General features: G+C 40.0%; 1 protein-coding gene across 1 annotated transcript in view; it reads right to left on the reverse strand.

Annotated features, from left to right (window-relative positions):
* Positions 1-519: 519 nt before the first annotated feature.
* Positions 520-15,254, reverse strand: part of LOC125236912 — a 37,356-nt gene continuing 22,621 nt past the window's right edge. The window contains exon 2 of the mRNA XM_048143829.1: positions 520-575. Coding sequence (XP_047999786.1) covers positions 520-575 — 56 coding nt within the window. The remainder of the gene's footprint in view (positions 576-15,254) is intronic.

The raw sequence follows: 15,254 nt of genomic DNA on the forward strand, positions 1-15,254 counted from the left end.
GGAACGAGTGGCGATAAATCAATGTCAAACGCGACCGAAGGGATTTCCTCTTCGCACGTACATCATACGACGTTTTTCAGTACATAAGGACCTTTGAAGTGTCGTAATCTACTACTTTGCTTACTAGTGCGGAATAAAAACTATATATGTACGGGACAGTTAGTGACGCAGAGCAGACGTAAACAAATTCAGTAAAAACTCTCTACAATATAAAACTTAGTGTTCAAGTATCTTATCTAAAAAGTTTTATATCTGCTGATTACAACTTGCGACAAATATACTACAAAGCTTAGAGGAAGTTGGCGCAAGTTGGAGCGTAGAAGATTTATGGTGGAACTACGGTAACAAATCATAGGAGATACGTCTGTTATCGACGTTTAGGTTATACAGGGTAAACACTTATGTTGACACTATTACAAATTCTGCATCTTTTATTTAAGCTCACAGAATAAAAAAAAAACTAAAACCTGAAATACATGTCATATAAAAATAAAAAGCCTCCAAGTGTCCAAAGCTGTATTAGAACCATAGTCCGTTGTAGCCACGGATGACTGAACCACTCGGCCATTCGGTCACTGTAACAAGGGTCGAAACTGAGTATATGACACAATTACCAAAACCTTGTGGTGTTTCTAAGAGAAAAAATGACTTCATACAAAACAAACACAGAGCATTTGCTCTGTGTTTGTTTTGTATGAAGTTTTTTTGCGAACGTATCGCAGTTGTAAGGTCATTACACACCTCCTCTGGTGTCTGGTGTTTCGGGTGTCCATGGGCGGCGGTGATCGCTTACCATCAGGCGACCTGTCTGCTCGTTTGCCTCCTATCCCATAAAAAAAAAAAAAAAAAAAAATTAAGACGCTACAGGAGCGAAAATGCTAAAATGGAAATGCCCCTTTCAATTTGGGAATTTTAGTTAAATATACTAGAGGTATTACGTAAACCGGCAAGTTACATAGGGAACAAATGTCTTGCCATGCCACCTCCGCCTGGCCCCGGACGAAGGGGAGCACCCAAGAAATGTTGGCTTGATGTCGTTGGGGCTGATATGCGTGCTAATGGTCTCACTAAAAGGGATGCAGAAGACCGTGCGAAGTGGAGGAGAAAAAGCCGGAAAGCGGACCCCGGGCTCCGAAGCGCCCGAGCTGAGGATGCAACCGGGAAACCGTTAAGATGAGAGAGAGAGAGAGATACTAGAGGTATTACCTAGATTTATCGAAAGAAAAATGTCCATTCAGATTCAGAACAACTCAGTTAAAAGATATTGCGAAAAAGTCTTTAAAGTCGAGGTTCCGCTCTCGACTGTTTCCTTCTTCAAAACTTAATCAATCGTAACGAAATTTGAGAAACTGAATAACAATGAAATAATCTGTGTTGGACCGTTTAGTTTTTTTGGCTAATTGTTACCAATTTTGAATACCACATCTTTTTTGATGGGCTCTAGCGTCTTTAAAAATAAGAATATCACAAAAATCAAAACGGTCCGACACAGATAAAAAAAAATCTGTGTCGAAAAAATCGTTGCTCTTTCTTCAAAAACCAGGGAGGAAATAGTCGAGAGCGTTTGTATGGAGAATTGATCCCTCCTGTATCGTCTTAGCATACAGTCGTTGTGTGCGTGCGTGATGACACGATCCGCTGGTCGTTCGTATGTACACAGACATGGAAATGATGCGCGTGTATTGCGCAATAGCCCAATAGGAGCATCCATCTACAAGTGTGTGGGTTCAAGGGCTTGCGACAGGCGTAATTACTTTTAAATCGGGACTTAATCGCATTAAAACTACCACTAACGTTTCAGGGACGACGTTGTCCACGTGGTCTCGGAGAAGAGGCGTAGGAGGTCAGTTTAGTGGTAATTTTAGAACAAAACGGGACTTAATCACGTAAACACTTACATTTATACTTGGCCGTCGGTCAGTAAGGGCAACTTGCGCCAACGAAAATGGAGGGTTAATCCACTATTTTATATGGAATTTGACAGTTGACAGCCCACTAACCCTGAGTTAAGTGGTTGGTGCAAGTGGGCCTAAGTGTTTACGCGATTAAGTCCCGTTTTGTTCTAAAATTATGAGTGCAAATCGTGTTAGTATAGTGGTAGTTTAGTTAGGTCATGTACGCGATTACGTCCCGATTTAAAAGTAATTCTTGAAAGTTTAAGCCAGTGTTTTGTGACAGTCGACATTCAATACAAATAGGCCTGATTCCTAATAAAATCGATGTCAATAGAAATTGTCAACAATGTGAACAAACCAAGCGCTAACAAGTTGTTCACAGAAATCGCGAAGCGTCTGGTTGAGGTAACTGGTGACCGAAGAGCTGGCGACTTCCTCGCACAACGTATCAGCATTGCGATACAGCGAGGAAATGTCGCCAGTATCCTTGGTACAATGCCTCAAGGGCCTATTTTAGACATTAGCTAGCTTTTAAGTTTAGTCTTAGTTTCTTATACTATTCCTGGACTATGTAAGAAACTACTCAAGAATCTTCAAGAAAGTGTGTTTAACTGCCAAGAAAAACTTTATTAGTTCTAAATTGAAAGTGTCGGACAACAAAGTGAAAACAACTTGGAGTATTATAAATAAAGAAGCTGGTAAATGTAAATCACGCGATTGTCAAGTCAACATTGTATCAGATAATCAACAAATAGTGTCGAACAGCGATGTTGCCTCGGCATTCGAAGATTATTTCTCAAATATAGCCGTTAACACCACAAAATGTTTACATTCTTCTGCGGCTCAAGCCCATTCATTACTTTGTGCTAATGTTAAGAAATGTAATAATTCATTTGAATTTAGTCAAGTAGACTCTGTAAATATTGTTAAAACATTCAAGTCACTCAATTTAAAGAAAACGGAAGACTTATGGGGAACATCAGTTAAAGTAATTAGTCATGTCATAGATATAATAGCACCTTACTTGGCCGTAATATATAATATTTCAATTTCACAAGGCACCTTTCCAGATCTTATGAAATGTAGCAAAGTCATACCGCTTTTTAAATCGGGTGATTCGAGTGATATAACCAATTTCCGTCCCATATCAATACTTCCTGTACTAAGTAAAGTCTTTGAGAAGCTAATGTTAAATGATCTACTGGGACACTTCAACAGACATAGATTACTTACAAGCAAACAGTTCGGTTTCACAAGGGGCCGTTCCACGACCGATGCTGCTTCGGTACTCATTAAACATATATATAATTTTTGGGAAAATTCTTGTGATGCAATTGGCATATTTTGTGATCTTTCAAAAGCCTTTGATTGTGTGGATCATGGAACGCTCATTTTGAAATTAGAACATTATGGTTTGTCTATAAATGCCCTAAACTTTATGTCTTCTTACCTTAGCAATAGAACACAAACAGTAGTTGTTAACAAAACTCGCTCTAGCGGGACTGTAGTCCAATTAGGAGTGCCACAAGGCTCAATTTTAGGTCCATTCCTGTTTTTGGTTTATATAAATGATTTGCCATGTATAGTGAAAAACTTTTGTGAAATAGTACTTTTTGCTGATGATACATCACTGCTTTTTAATGTTGACCGAAAATCTACGGATTACAATGTAATTAATAGCACGTTAGCTGATGTACTGCAGTGGTTTACTGTCAACAATTTACTTCTTAATTCTAAGAAAACCAAATGTATTCGATTTTCTCTGCCGAATGTTAAACCAATCGATACAAAAATACTTTTGAATGATGAATGCTTAGAGATGGTAGATACAACACTGTTTCTTGGTTTAACATTGGACAAAAATCTACAATGGAGTCCTCATATAAAGAAACTAGCAAGCAAATTAAGTTCAGCCGCATACGCCGTTAGGAGAATCAGGCAACTGACTAATGTTGAGACAGCTCGCCTAGTGTATCATAGTTATTTTCACAGTGTAATGTCATACGGTATTCTGGTTTGGGGCAAAGCAGCTGACATACAGACTATCTTTGTATTACAAAAGAGAGCCATTCGTTCTATTTACAACTTAGGAACACGTGAATCAGTAAGAGAACTCTTCAAAGAAATTAATATCTTAACTGTAGCTTCCCAATACATTTATGATAGTATAATTTATGTTGTTAAGAATTTAGACTGTTTCACTAAGAATTCTGATATCCATAATTATAACACTAGAAACAAAAATAAGCTTGCCATAAAGAAGTTTCGTGTCCGTAAAGTACAGAAGTCATTTGTTGGGCAATGCATTCATTTTTATAATAAGTTACCTGACACTGCTTTGAGATTACCCCTCCCAGCTCTTAAGAACTACTTAAAAAAATCATTGATGTTAAAGGCTTATTACAGAGTCGAGGACTATTTGACAGACAAACATGCATGGCCCGAACCAGAAACTACAAAAAACGAATAGCAATTAAAATAATTGTATTATGTATAGAGGACACAGTTCAGATAAGAAAGCACATCAAATATTTTATGTTGTGTAGGTAAATTACATATTTAATGATATTGAGATTCATATTATCTTTTTCTTCTATGACAATTTGATATGTTTTCTCTGAAGAAGAACGACGTATTATTAAGCAATAATATAATTTATTGAAATTGATTTCCATAGAGTACCTAGTCTGTTCATATTCTTTGATGAATACTTTTGCATGTTAAATTGTATGTTGTTATTTAATGCATGTTAATTATAAGATGTAATGTTTTGAAAAGAAGTTGCCCGCCGAGTTTCTTGCCGGTCCCATAGTGGATACCCCCCTCCCAACTGAGGGGGGACTGAAATCTTCTCGAGGCTGAGGCGTAGGGTTAGAGCCGGCGTAGCTTTATTTGACGTTCATATGCGCATTGTAATATGCCTACTTGAAAAATAAATATTTCATTTTCATTTTCATTTTCATTTATACAGTATGTAAACTAACGAAAACCATTTACTGTAACCCGTAAATGTCCAGGTGATACTGAGAAACTTTTACTATGGGATCAACCCCGAAATCACGAAAATATCTTCTGACAGTTTCATAGGTAGTTTTATTTTATAGTAAGTATTTCCTATGGGAGAGTAAATTTTTATTTCGCGTTTTGGGTGTTGGTCCCATAGTAAAAGTTTCTCAGTCACCTGGACATTTACGGGTTACAGTAAATGGTTTTCGTTAGTTTACATACTGTATAATTATGTAAATATGTTCATGCATGTAAATAAAGATAATTAATAACAAACCATCATATGAAATATGAATATTTTAGCACAATTTTAATTTTTTGAAGGTTGAGGATCATAATGTGTGATATGAAAGATTAACACATGGATTTAGCCAGTATCTGATGAGTTAGAATGGAAATTAGAGACATTTTGACTATTTAATAACGTTTGTTTACATTACATTGTCTTCGGTTACCGCGATAGATACTCATGAAATAAAACTTATGGAAACGGATTAATTCGTGTATAATGAACTTAAAATTTATCCCGACGTTTCGAACTCTTTACAGCGTTTGTTTACATTGTTCACAAATTCTATTGACCTCTGTGAGATCTGTGAAAACTCCGCATATTTTTAAATATTTCGTACAATTACGGAAAGACCTCTGACATTTGATTTTATCCTCTCCACATATATTATGCATGAAGCCATTCAAGCGTACAATTTATATTACGAAACCATTTCAAGGGTTAAAATGAAAATATCCTTAAACAAATCATGAAGAATGTATCACATTTCCTTCAGAAATTGAAAACGATGTTTAATTTACTGATATTGGTTTCAGGATGTTTCCGGAACGAATTTGGGGATAATTAATGAATTCCTGAAAATTTGAAGGGGACGAATGGAATTTAAAACGTTTAATTTAAGTGTTTGTATACTGCGTAGGCCAAACAAGTCTACATTTAAATCAAAATTATGAACTACATAGATATGTATCCTTAAATTCGTCCCTTTATAGTTTGTTTAGAATTAAATTAAATTCAAATTTAAGGATAATTTCAATGCAGTTAATTTTGATTTAAATGTAGACTTGTTTGGCCTACTGTGGGTCTAGTGAAAAAGGGTATAACTCAAATTGATTCGGTGAAAAAGGTCACAAGTCCGAGGTGGGACTTGTGCCCTTTTTCACCGAGTCAATTTTTGAGTTATACTTTACACGACCCACAGTAACAAAATGTTGACGTATTAATTTCCCTTGATGCGATAAATGTTAGTTTGATATTTATTAATATAAAAATAAAACAATTACAGTCAAGGGTACTACTTACAATTTAAAAATAAAAATTCTAATAACTGAATAAATTAAATATTACAAATAAAATTAGGACGAAGCTACTCACTAAATCCACTCCTAGGCGGCCCGACGACGAGAGGGCCCGTTGCATCACGCTCGCCGCGTTGAACCGTGACAACCTTTGCAACAGAAACAACCCGGAGCGGGGGTCGTGGGCTCGTTCAGGCTCCCAATTTCCTAATAAAGGCTTTGGCCTCTGCGCACCAACAGCCGTTTTTTGGACGGTAAATTTAAACACTGTACTACCACTACTACATAATGGCCCTTTAACTTTTAGATAAAGGCACATAGAGTCTCACTTTACGCACTTCCTTTGGTCGTGTTTTAATTGATAAGCTAACCACAAAATTAAAATTTTGAAAAAACCCCCGACCGCGACATAGTGGACCGATTTTCATAAAACATGGCTAAGAACACTCCCGACTAACTCAGCTTTCAAACAAAAAAAACTAAATCGAAATCGGTTCATCTGTTCGGGAGCTACGATGCCACAGACAGACACACACACAGACAGACTCATCAAACTTATAACACCCCGACGTTTTTGCGTTGGGTGTTAAATAAATTAATAGTTTAAAAAACACTATAAAACACGCTTTTATAAATGCACGTAAAAGCCAAAAATAAATTATGGATCGTTCAAGTTGTCTCTATTTGTGAGCTGAAGTTTAAAAACTATGTGCTTTTAATTATAATATTTGATTGTAAAAGCGTGGGGCGCTGGAACAGGAAAGACTTTTTGTATAACTTGCTGATAAATCAAATTATGCTATGTTACGGGAAGGAGGTTACACAGATTGACGCGCTAACTGGAGTTGCAGCATGACTAGTAGGTTCTACATTAAACAGTCAAATCAATTAAAAGTCAGTGTTCAAAGTAGGTACCAGTTTGTCGAACTCAGACAAAATATGCGCTAGTAGCGAGGAGAGTCGACAGTCACCGACACTTAGAACGCCGCTTTTTTCCGCTAATCAAAGTACAAAAGGGGAAAGTGTCTACAGTGACAGGATGCAGAGTTCTTGTTCGTGGACGAGATATCTTTGGTTCTCTTTGGTAACCCTTAGGCGGCATATGTAAACGTTATGTTCTTATGCAACTTCATTCGCCAGGAAGTTCGGATTAGTATTTGTTTACAAGAAAGTCTTTCCTGTTCCAGCGCCCCACGCTTTTACAATCAAATATTATAATTAAAAGCACATAGTTTTTAAACTTCAGCTCACAAATAGAGACAACTTGAACGATCCATAATTTATTTTTGGCTTTTACGTGCATTTATAAAAGCGTGTTTTATAGTGTTTTTTAAACTATTAATTTATTTTATACTTTTTAGTCATTAATAATGAAATACTTTTAACATTTATACATAAATTTATTTCAAGTAGGCGGATTTTACATGCCATTTGTGGCTTAACGTGTACTTATTGCTAATTGCTACTTAATAATAACTAGCGGCTACCTTCTTATTACGGTATTATCATAAAAATGTTTATACCTATCCGTAATCCGTAAAAGATAGACAATATAGACATGTGCCATCGCGGACTTTTTGAAGACATTAGAGAGACATACTTTCGTCATACATTGTTTTGAAGCTCTCAGCTAGTGGGATTTTGTTTGACTCGATTAGAAAATATTGTCACATTTCAACTAATTCAAACAAAATTTTAGTATTTCTTTTTTGCCGAGCCCCCCTTTATTTGCTCTTAAGGGTCACAGGAAAACCATTACCCAACGTATTTTAAATACAACGTTGATCTTTCTTTTATGCGGGGGGCTTCGCCCTCCGAGCCCCCGTTTGTTTGCTCTTAAAGGTCACAAGAAAACGCTAACCCAACTTATTTTAAATACTACGTTAATCTTTATTTTAAGCGGGGGGCTTCGCCCCCCGAGCCCCCCTTTTCGTTACTCTTAAGGGTCACACGAAAACCCTAAACCAACTTATTTTAAATACAACGTTGATCTTTCTTTCATGCGGGGGGCTTCGCCCCCCGAGCCCCCCTTTGTTTGCTCTTAAAGGTCACAAGAAAACGCTATCCCAACTTATTCTAAATACTACGTTGATCTTTCTTTTATTCGGGGGCTTCGCCCCCGAGCCCCCCTTTGTTTGCTCTGAAAGGTCACAAGAAAACGCCAACCCAACTTATTTAAAATACAACGTTAATCTTTCTTTTATGCGGGGGGCTTCGCCCCCCGAGCCTTCCTTTGTTTGCTCTTAAAGGTCACAAGAAAACGCTAACCCAACTTATTTTAAATACAACGTTGATCTTTCTTTTATGCGGGGGGCTTCGCCCCCCGAGCCCCCCTTTGTTTGCTCTTAAAGGTCACAAGAAAACGCTAACCCAACTTATTTTAAATACAACGTTGATCTTTCTTTTATGCGGGGCCTTCGCCCCCCGAGCCCCCCTTTGTTTGCTCTTAAAGGTCACAAGAAAACGCTAACCCAACTTATTCTAAATACTACGTTGATCTTTCTTTCATGCGGGGGGCTTCGCCCCCCGAGCCCCCCTTTTCGTTACTCTTAAGGGTCACAAGAAAACCCTAACCCAACTTATTTTAAATACTACGTTGATCTTTCTTTTATGCGGGGGCTTCGCCCCCGAGCCCCCTTTTCGTTACTCTCAAGGGTCACAAGAAAACCCTAAACCAACTTGTTTTAAATACAACGTTGATCTTTCTTTCATGCGGGGGGCTTCGCCCCCGAGCCCCCCTTTTTTTGCTCTTAAAGGTTTCAAGAAAACGCTAACCCAACTTATTTTAAATACTACGTTTATCTTTCTTTTATGTGGGGGCTTCGCCCCCGAGCCCCCCTTTGTTTGCTCTTAAAGGTCACAAGAAAACGCCAACCCACCTTATTTAAAATACTACGTTAATCTTTCTTTTATGCGGGGGGCTTCGCCCCCCGAGCCCCCCTTTGTTTGCTCTTAAAGGTCACAAGAAAACGCTATCCCAACTTATTCTAAATACTACGTTGATTTATCTTTTATTCGGGGGCTTCGCCCCCCGAGCCCCCCTTTGTTTGCTCTTAAAGGTCACAAGAAAACGCTAACCCAACTTATCTTAAATACAACGTTGATCTTTCTTTCATGCGAGGGGCTTCGTTCCCCGAGCCTTCCTTTGTTTGCTCTTAAAGGTCACAAGAAAACGCTTACCCAAATTATTCTAAATACTACGTTGATCTTTCTTTCATGAGGGGGGCTTCGCCCCCCGAGCCCCCCTTTTCGTTACTCTTAAGGGTCACAAGAAAACCCTAACCCAACTTATTTTAAATACTACGTTGATCTTTCTTTTATGCGGGGCCTTCGCCCCCCGAGCCCCCCTTTGTTTGCTCTTAAAGGTCACAAGAAAACGCTAACCCAACTTATTCTAAATACTACGTTGATCTTTCTTTCATGCGGGGGGCTTCGCCCCCCGAGCCCCCCTTTTCGTTACTCTTAAGGGTCACAAGAAAACCCTAACCCAACTTGTTTTAAATACAACGTTGATCTTTCTTTCATGCGGGGGGCTTCGCCCCCCGAGCCCCTCTTTGTTTGCTCTTAAAGGTCACAAGAAAACGCTAACCCAACTTATTTTAAATACAACGTTGATCTTTCTTTTATGCGGGGCCTTCGCCCCCCGAGCCCCCCTTTGTTTGCTCTTAAAGGTCACAAGAAAACGCTAACCCAACTTATTCTAAATACTACGTTGATCTTTCTTTCATGCGGGGCTTCGCCCCCCGAGCCCCCCTTTTCGTTACTCTTAAGGGTCACAAGAAAACCCTAACCCAACTTATTTTAAATACTACGTTGATCTTTCTTTCATGAGGGGGGCTTCGCCCCCCGAGCCCCCCTTTTCGTTACTCTTAAGGGTCACAAGAAAACCCTAACCCAACTTATTTTAAATACTACGTTGATCTTTCTTTTATGCGGGGGGCTTCGCCCCCCGAGCCCCCCTTTTCGTTACTCTCAAGGGTCACAAGAAAACCCTAAACCAACTTGTTTTAAATACAACGTTGATCTTTCTTTCATGCGGGGGGCTTCGCCCCCCGAGCCCCCCTTTTTTTGCTCTTAAAGGTTACAAGAAAACGCTAACCCAACTTATTTTAAATACTACGTTTATCTTTCTTTTATGTGGGGGGCTTCGCCCCCCGAGCCCCCCTTTGTTTGCTCTTAAAGGTCACAAGAAAACGCCAACCCACCTTATTTAAAATACTACGTTAATCTTTCTTTTATGCGGGGGGCTTCGCCCCCCCGAGCCCCCTTTGTTTGCTCTGAAAGGTCACAAGAAAACGCCAACCCAACTTATTTAAAATACTACGTTAATCTTTCTTTTATGCGGGGGGCTTCGCCCCCCGAGCCTTCCTTTGTTTGCTCTTAAAGGTCACAAGAAAACGCTAACCCAACTTATTTTAAATACAACGTTGATCTTTCTTTTATGCGGGGGGCTTCGCCCTCGAGCCCCCCTTTGTTTGCTCTTAAAGGTCACAAGAAAACGCTAACCCAACTTATCTTAAATACAACGTTGATCTTTCTTTCATGCGAGGGGCTTCGTTCCCCGAGCCTTCCTTTGTTTGCTCTTAAAGGTCACAAGAAAACGCTAACCCAAATTATTCTAAATACTACGTTGATCTTTCTTTCATGAGGGGGGCTTCGCCCCCTGAGCCCCCCTTTTCGTTACTCTTAAGGGTCACAAGAAAACCCTAACCCAACTTATTTTAAATACTACGTTGATCTTTCTTTTATGCGGGGCCTTCGCCCCCCGAGCCCCCCTTTGTTTGCTCTTAAAGGTCACAAGAAAACGCTAACCCAACTTATTCTAAATACTACGTTGATCTTTCTTTCATGCGGGGGGCTTCGCCCCCCGAGCCCCCCTTTTCGTTACTCTTAAGGGTCACAAGAAAACCCTAACCCAACTTGTTTTAAATACAACGTTGATCTTTCTTTCATGCGGGGGGCTTCGCCCCCCGAGCCCCTCTTTGTTTGCTCTTAAAGGTCACAAGAAAACGCTAACCCAACTTATTTTAAATACAACGTTGATCTTTCTTTCATGCGGGAGGCTTCGCCCCCCGAGCCCCCCTTTGTTTGCTCTTAAAGGTCACAAGAAAACGCTGACCCACTTTAGCTTAAATACAACGTTGATCTTTCTTTTATGCGGGGGGCTTCGCCCTCCGAGCCCCCCTTTGTTTGCTCTTAAAGGTCACAAGAAAACGCTAACCCAACTTATTTTAAATACTACGTTAATCTTTATTTTATGCGGGGGGCTTCGCCCCCCGAGCCCCCCTTTTCGTTACTCTTAAGGGTAACAAGAAAACCCTAACCCAACTTATTTTAAATACAACGTTTATCTTTCTTTTATGCGGGGGGCTTCGCCCCCCGAGCCCCCCTTTGTTTGCTCTTAAAGGTCACAAGAAAACGCTAACCCAACTTATCTTAAATACTACGATGATCTTTCTTTTATGCGAGGGGGGCTTCGCCCCCCAAGCCCCCCTTTTCGTTACTCTTAAGGATCACAAGAAAACCCTAACCCAACTTATTTTAAATACTACGTTGATCTTTTTTTTATGCGGGGGGCTTCGCCCCCCGAGCCCCCCTTTTCGTTACTCTTAACGGTCACACGAAAACCCTAAACCAACTTATTTTAAATACAACGTTGATCTTTCTTTCATGCGGGGGCTTCGCCCCCCGAGTCCCCCTTTGTTTGCTCTTAAAGGTCACAAGAAAACGCTAACCCAACTTATTTTAAATACAACGTTGATCTTTCTTTTATGCGGGGCCTTCGCCCCCCGAGCCCCCCTTTGTTTGCTCTTAAAGGTCACAAGAAAACGCTAACCCAACTTTTTCTAAATACTACGTTGATCTTTCTTTCATGCGGGGGGCTTCGCCCCCCGAGCCCCCCTTTTCGTTACTCTTAAGGGTCACAAGAAAACCCTAACCCAACTTATTTTAAATACTACGTTGATCTTTCTTTTATGCGGGGGGCTTCGCCCCCCGAGCCCCCCTTTTCGTTGCTCTCAAGGGTCACAAGAAAACCCTAAACCAACTTGTTTTAAATACAACGTTGATCTTTCTTTCATACGGGGGGCTTCGCCCCCCGAGCCCCCCTTTGTTTGCTCTTAAAGGTTACAAGAAAACGCTAACCCAACTTATTTTAAATACTACATTTATCTTTCTTTTATGCGGGGGGCTTCGCCCCCCGAGCCCCCCTTTGTTTGCTCTTAAAGGTCACAAGAAAACGCTATCCCAACTTATTCTAAATACTACGTTGATCTTTCTTTTATTCGGGGGCTTCGCCCCCCGAGCCCCTCTTTGTTTGCTCTGAAAGGTCACAAGAAAACGCCAACCCAACTTATTTAAAATACTACGTTAATCTTTCTTTTATGCGGGGGGCTTCGCCCCCCGAGCCCCCCTTTGTTTGCTCTTATAGGTCACAAGAAAACGCTAACCCAACTTATCTTAAATACTACGTTAATCTTTCTTTTATGCGGGGGGCTTCGCCCCCCGAGACCCCCTTTGTTTGCTCTTAAAGGTCACAAGAAAACGCTAACCCAACTTATCTTAAATACTACGTTGATCTTTCTTTCATGCGGGGGGCTTCGCCCCCCGAGCCCCCTTTTGTTTGCTCTTAAAGGTCACAAGAAAACGCTAATCCAACTTATCTTAAATACTACGTTGATCTTTCTTTTATGCGGGGGCTTCGCCCCCGAGCCCCCTTTTTGTTTGCTCTTAAAGGTCACAAGAAAACGCTAACCCAACTTATTTTAAATACTACGTTAATCTTTCTTTTATGCGGGGGGCTTCGCCCCCCGAGCTCCCCTTTGTTTGCTCTGAAAGGTCACAAGAAAACGCTAACCCAACTTATTTTAAATACTACGTTGATCTTTCTTTCATGCTTCCCCCCTCGAGCCCCCCACCCCTTTTTTCTGTTCTTATCTTCCGGCACCATCATCAGGCCTTGAAACCTAATCGTAGTCATAGTTCATTACAAGACTTTTCTAAGAAGCCCAAAAACAGCTATGATACGATGTTCCATCATGTAGTTCCAGTTCATATCTTCCGGCTCCATCATCAGACCTTGAAACCTAATCGTAGTCAAAGTTCATTACAAGACTTTTCTAAGAAGCCCAAAAACAGCTATGATACGATGTTCCATCATGTAGTTCCAGTTCATATCTTCTGGCTCCATCATCAGACCTTGAAACCTAATCGTAGTCAAAGTTCATTACAAGACTTTTCTAAGAAACCCAAAAACAGCTATGATACGATGTTCCATCATGTAGTTCCAGTTCATATCTTTCGGCTTCATCATCAGACCTTGAAACCTAATTGTAGTCAAAGTTCATTACAAGACTTTTCTAAGAAACCCAAAAACGGCTATGATACGATGTTCCATCATGTAGTTCCAGTTCATATCTTCCGACTCCATCATCAGATCAGCTCAACAGTACCATATTATTGTATTGTCATCGGAACTACATATAGCTGCCAATTTTCATTACGCTACGACTCCTGGAAGATGGTTAAATTAGCTTCCTTAGATTCCATTACATACATAGTTACATACACGACGACCTAATAAAAGCGTGTTAAAAACGTCGTATAATACACGTGCGAAGATTGAATTGAGCGAGCGAAGAGAACTACGTTTGTATGGAGAATTGATTGTCTCATATTATTCTCCTAAGTTTAGGTCCAATGCGTAAGCAAACACGTGGAAGATAAGTTTGGGACTGTATTTTGATATTTAACCCTTATCAAGGCAGAAAATTAGCGTCGGACCATGCTGACTTTGCACGGAATTAAATTGGTGATGCGTTCACGTGTCCATTATTTAAGGGCGTCCACTAATCTGCTTACATTTTAGGATGCACGGAGGTTTACAAAGTAATAAAGAAATATAGAAAATCCTTACGAGAATTGAGTAGACCCTACAGCTTAAGAAGGCTTGTCTTATGAGTAGCTCCTCAGGAAATTATGTGTATATAAAATATACAAATACTATTATAGAATAACCTAACCACAAAATTAAAATTTTGAAAAAACCCCCGACCGCGACATAGTGGACCGATTTTCATGAAACATGGCTAAGAACACTCCCGACTAACTCAGCTTTCAAACAAAAAAAACTAAATCGAAATCGGTTCACCCGTTCGGGAGCTACGGTGCCACAGACAGACACACACACAGACAAACAGACAGACAGACAGACAGACACGTCAAACTTATAACACCCCGTCGTTTTTGCGTCGGGGGTTAAAAAGGGCCACAACAAGCTATGTTGGCAAGCGAACGTCAAATAACCTAACCACAAAATTAAAATTTTGAAAAAAACCCCCGACCGCGACATAGTGGACCGATTTTCATGAAACATGGCTAAGAACACTCCCGACTAACTCAGCTTTCAAACAAAAAAAACTAAATCGAAATCGGTTCACCCGTTCGGGAGCTACGGTGCCACAGACAGACACACACACAGACAAACAGACAGACAGACAGACAGACAGACAGACAGACAGACACGTCAAACTTATAACACCCCGTCGTTTTTGCGTCGGGGGTTAAAAAGGGCCACAACAAGCTATGTTGGCAAGCGAACGTCAAAAAACTGTGTTATTGCAGTAAGATGTTGCTGTCTCATCAACTAAACTACAATTTAATCCATATCCCACATACTACTTTTAGGTACTACATCCACGGGAGGTAAAGGGGTGATGAAATTCTTAAACCTTCACCACACGGGGTCAAAACTATAACTGCAAACATCAAAATACTGCTAAGTCATAAAGATAGTACAATAGCCAATTCAAATGCAGATTATGACGTCTTTCGACCCTTGGAGGGTAAAGGGCCCTGATAAGAGTACTGATAACGTTTTACGTTGTGACAAACGGCTTGTACGCCAATTCTGACAAAAAAATTAATGTATAAACTCTTTATTGTACAAAACACAAATATGAGACAGGATTGAAGTATACAGGCGAACTTACCCCTTTAAGGGATTGCTTCCAGCTAACTTTTGAGTAGGTGAAATGTGATGAAGAA

This window comes from Leguminivora glycinivorella, chromosome 20 (genome assembly GCF_023078275.1).
Source record: "Leguminivora glycinivorella isolate SPB_JAAS2020 chromosome 20, LegGlyc_1.1, whole genome shotgun sequence".
NCBI classification, from domain to species: Eukaryota; Metazoa; Arthropoda; class Insecta; order Lepidoptera; family Tortricidae; genus Leguminivora; species Leguminivora glycinivorella.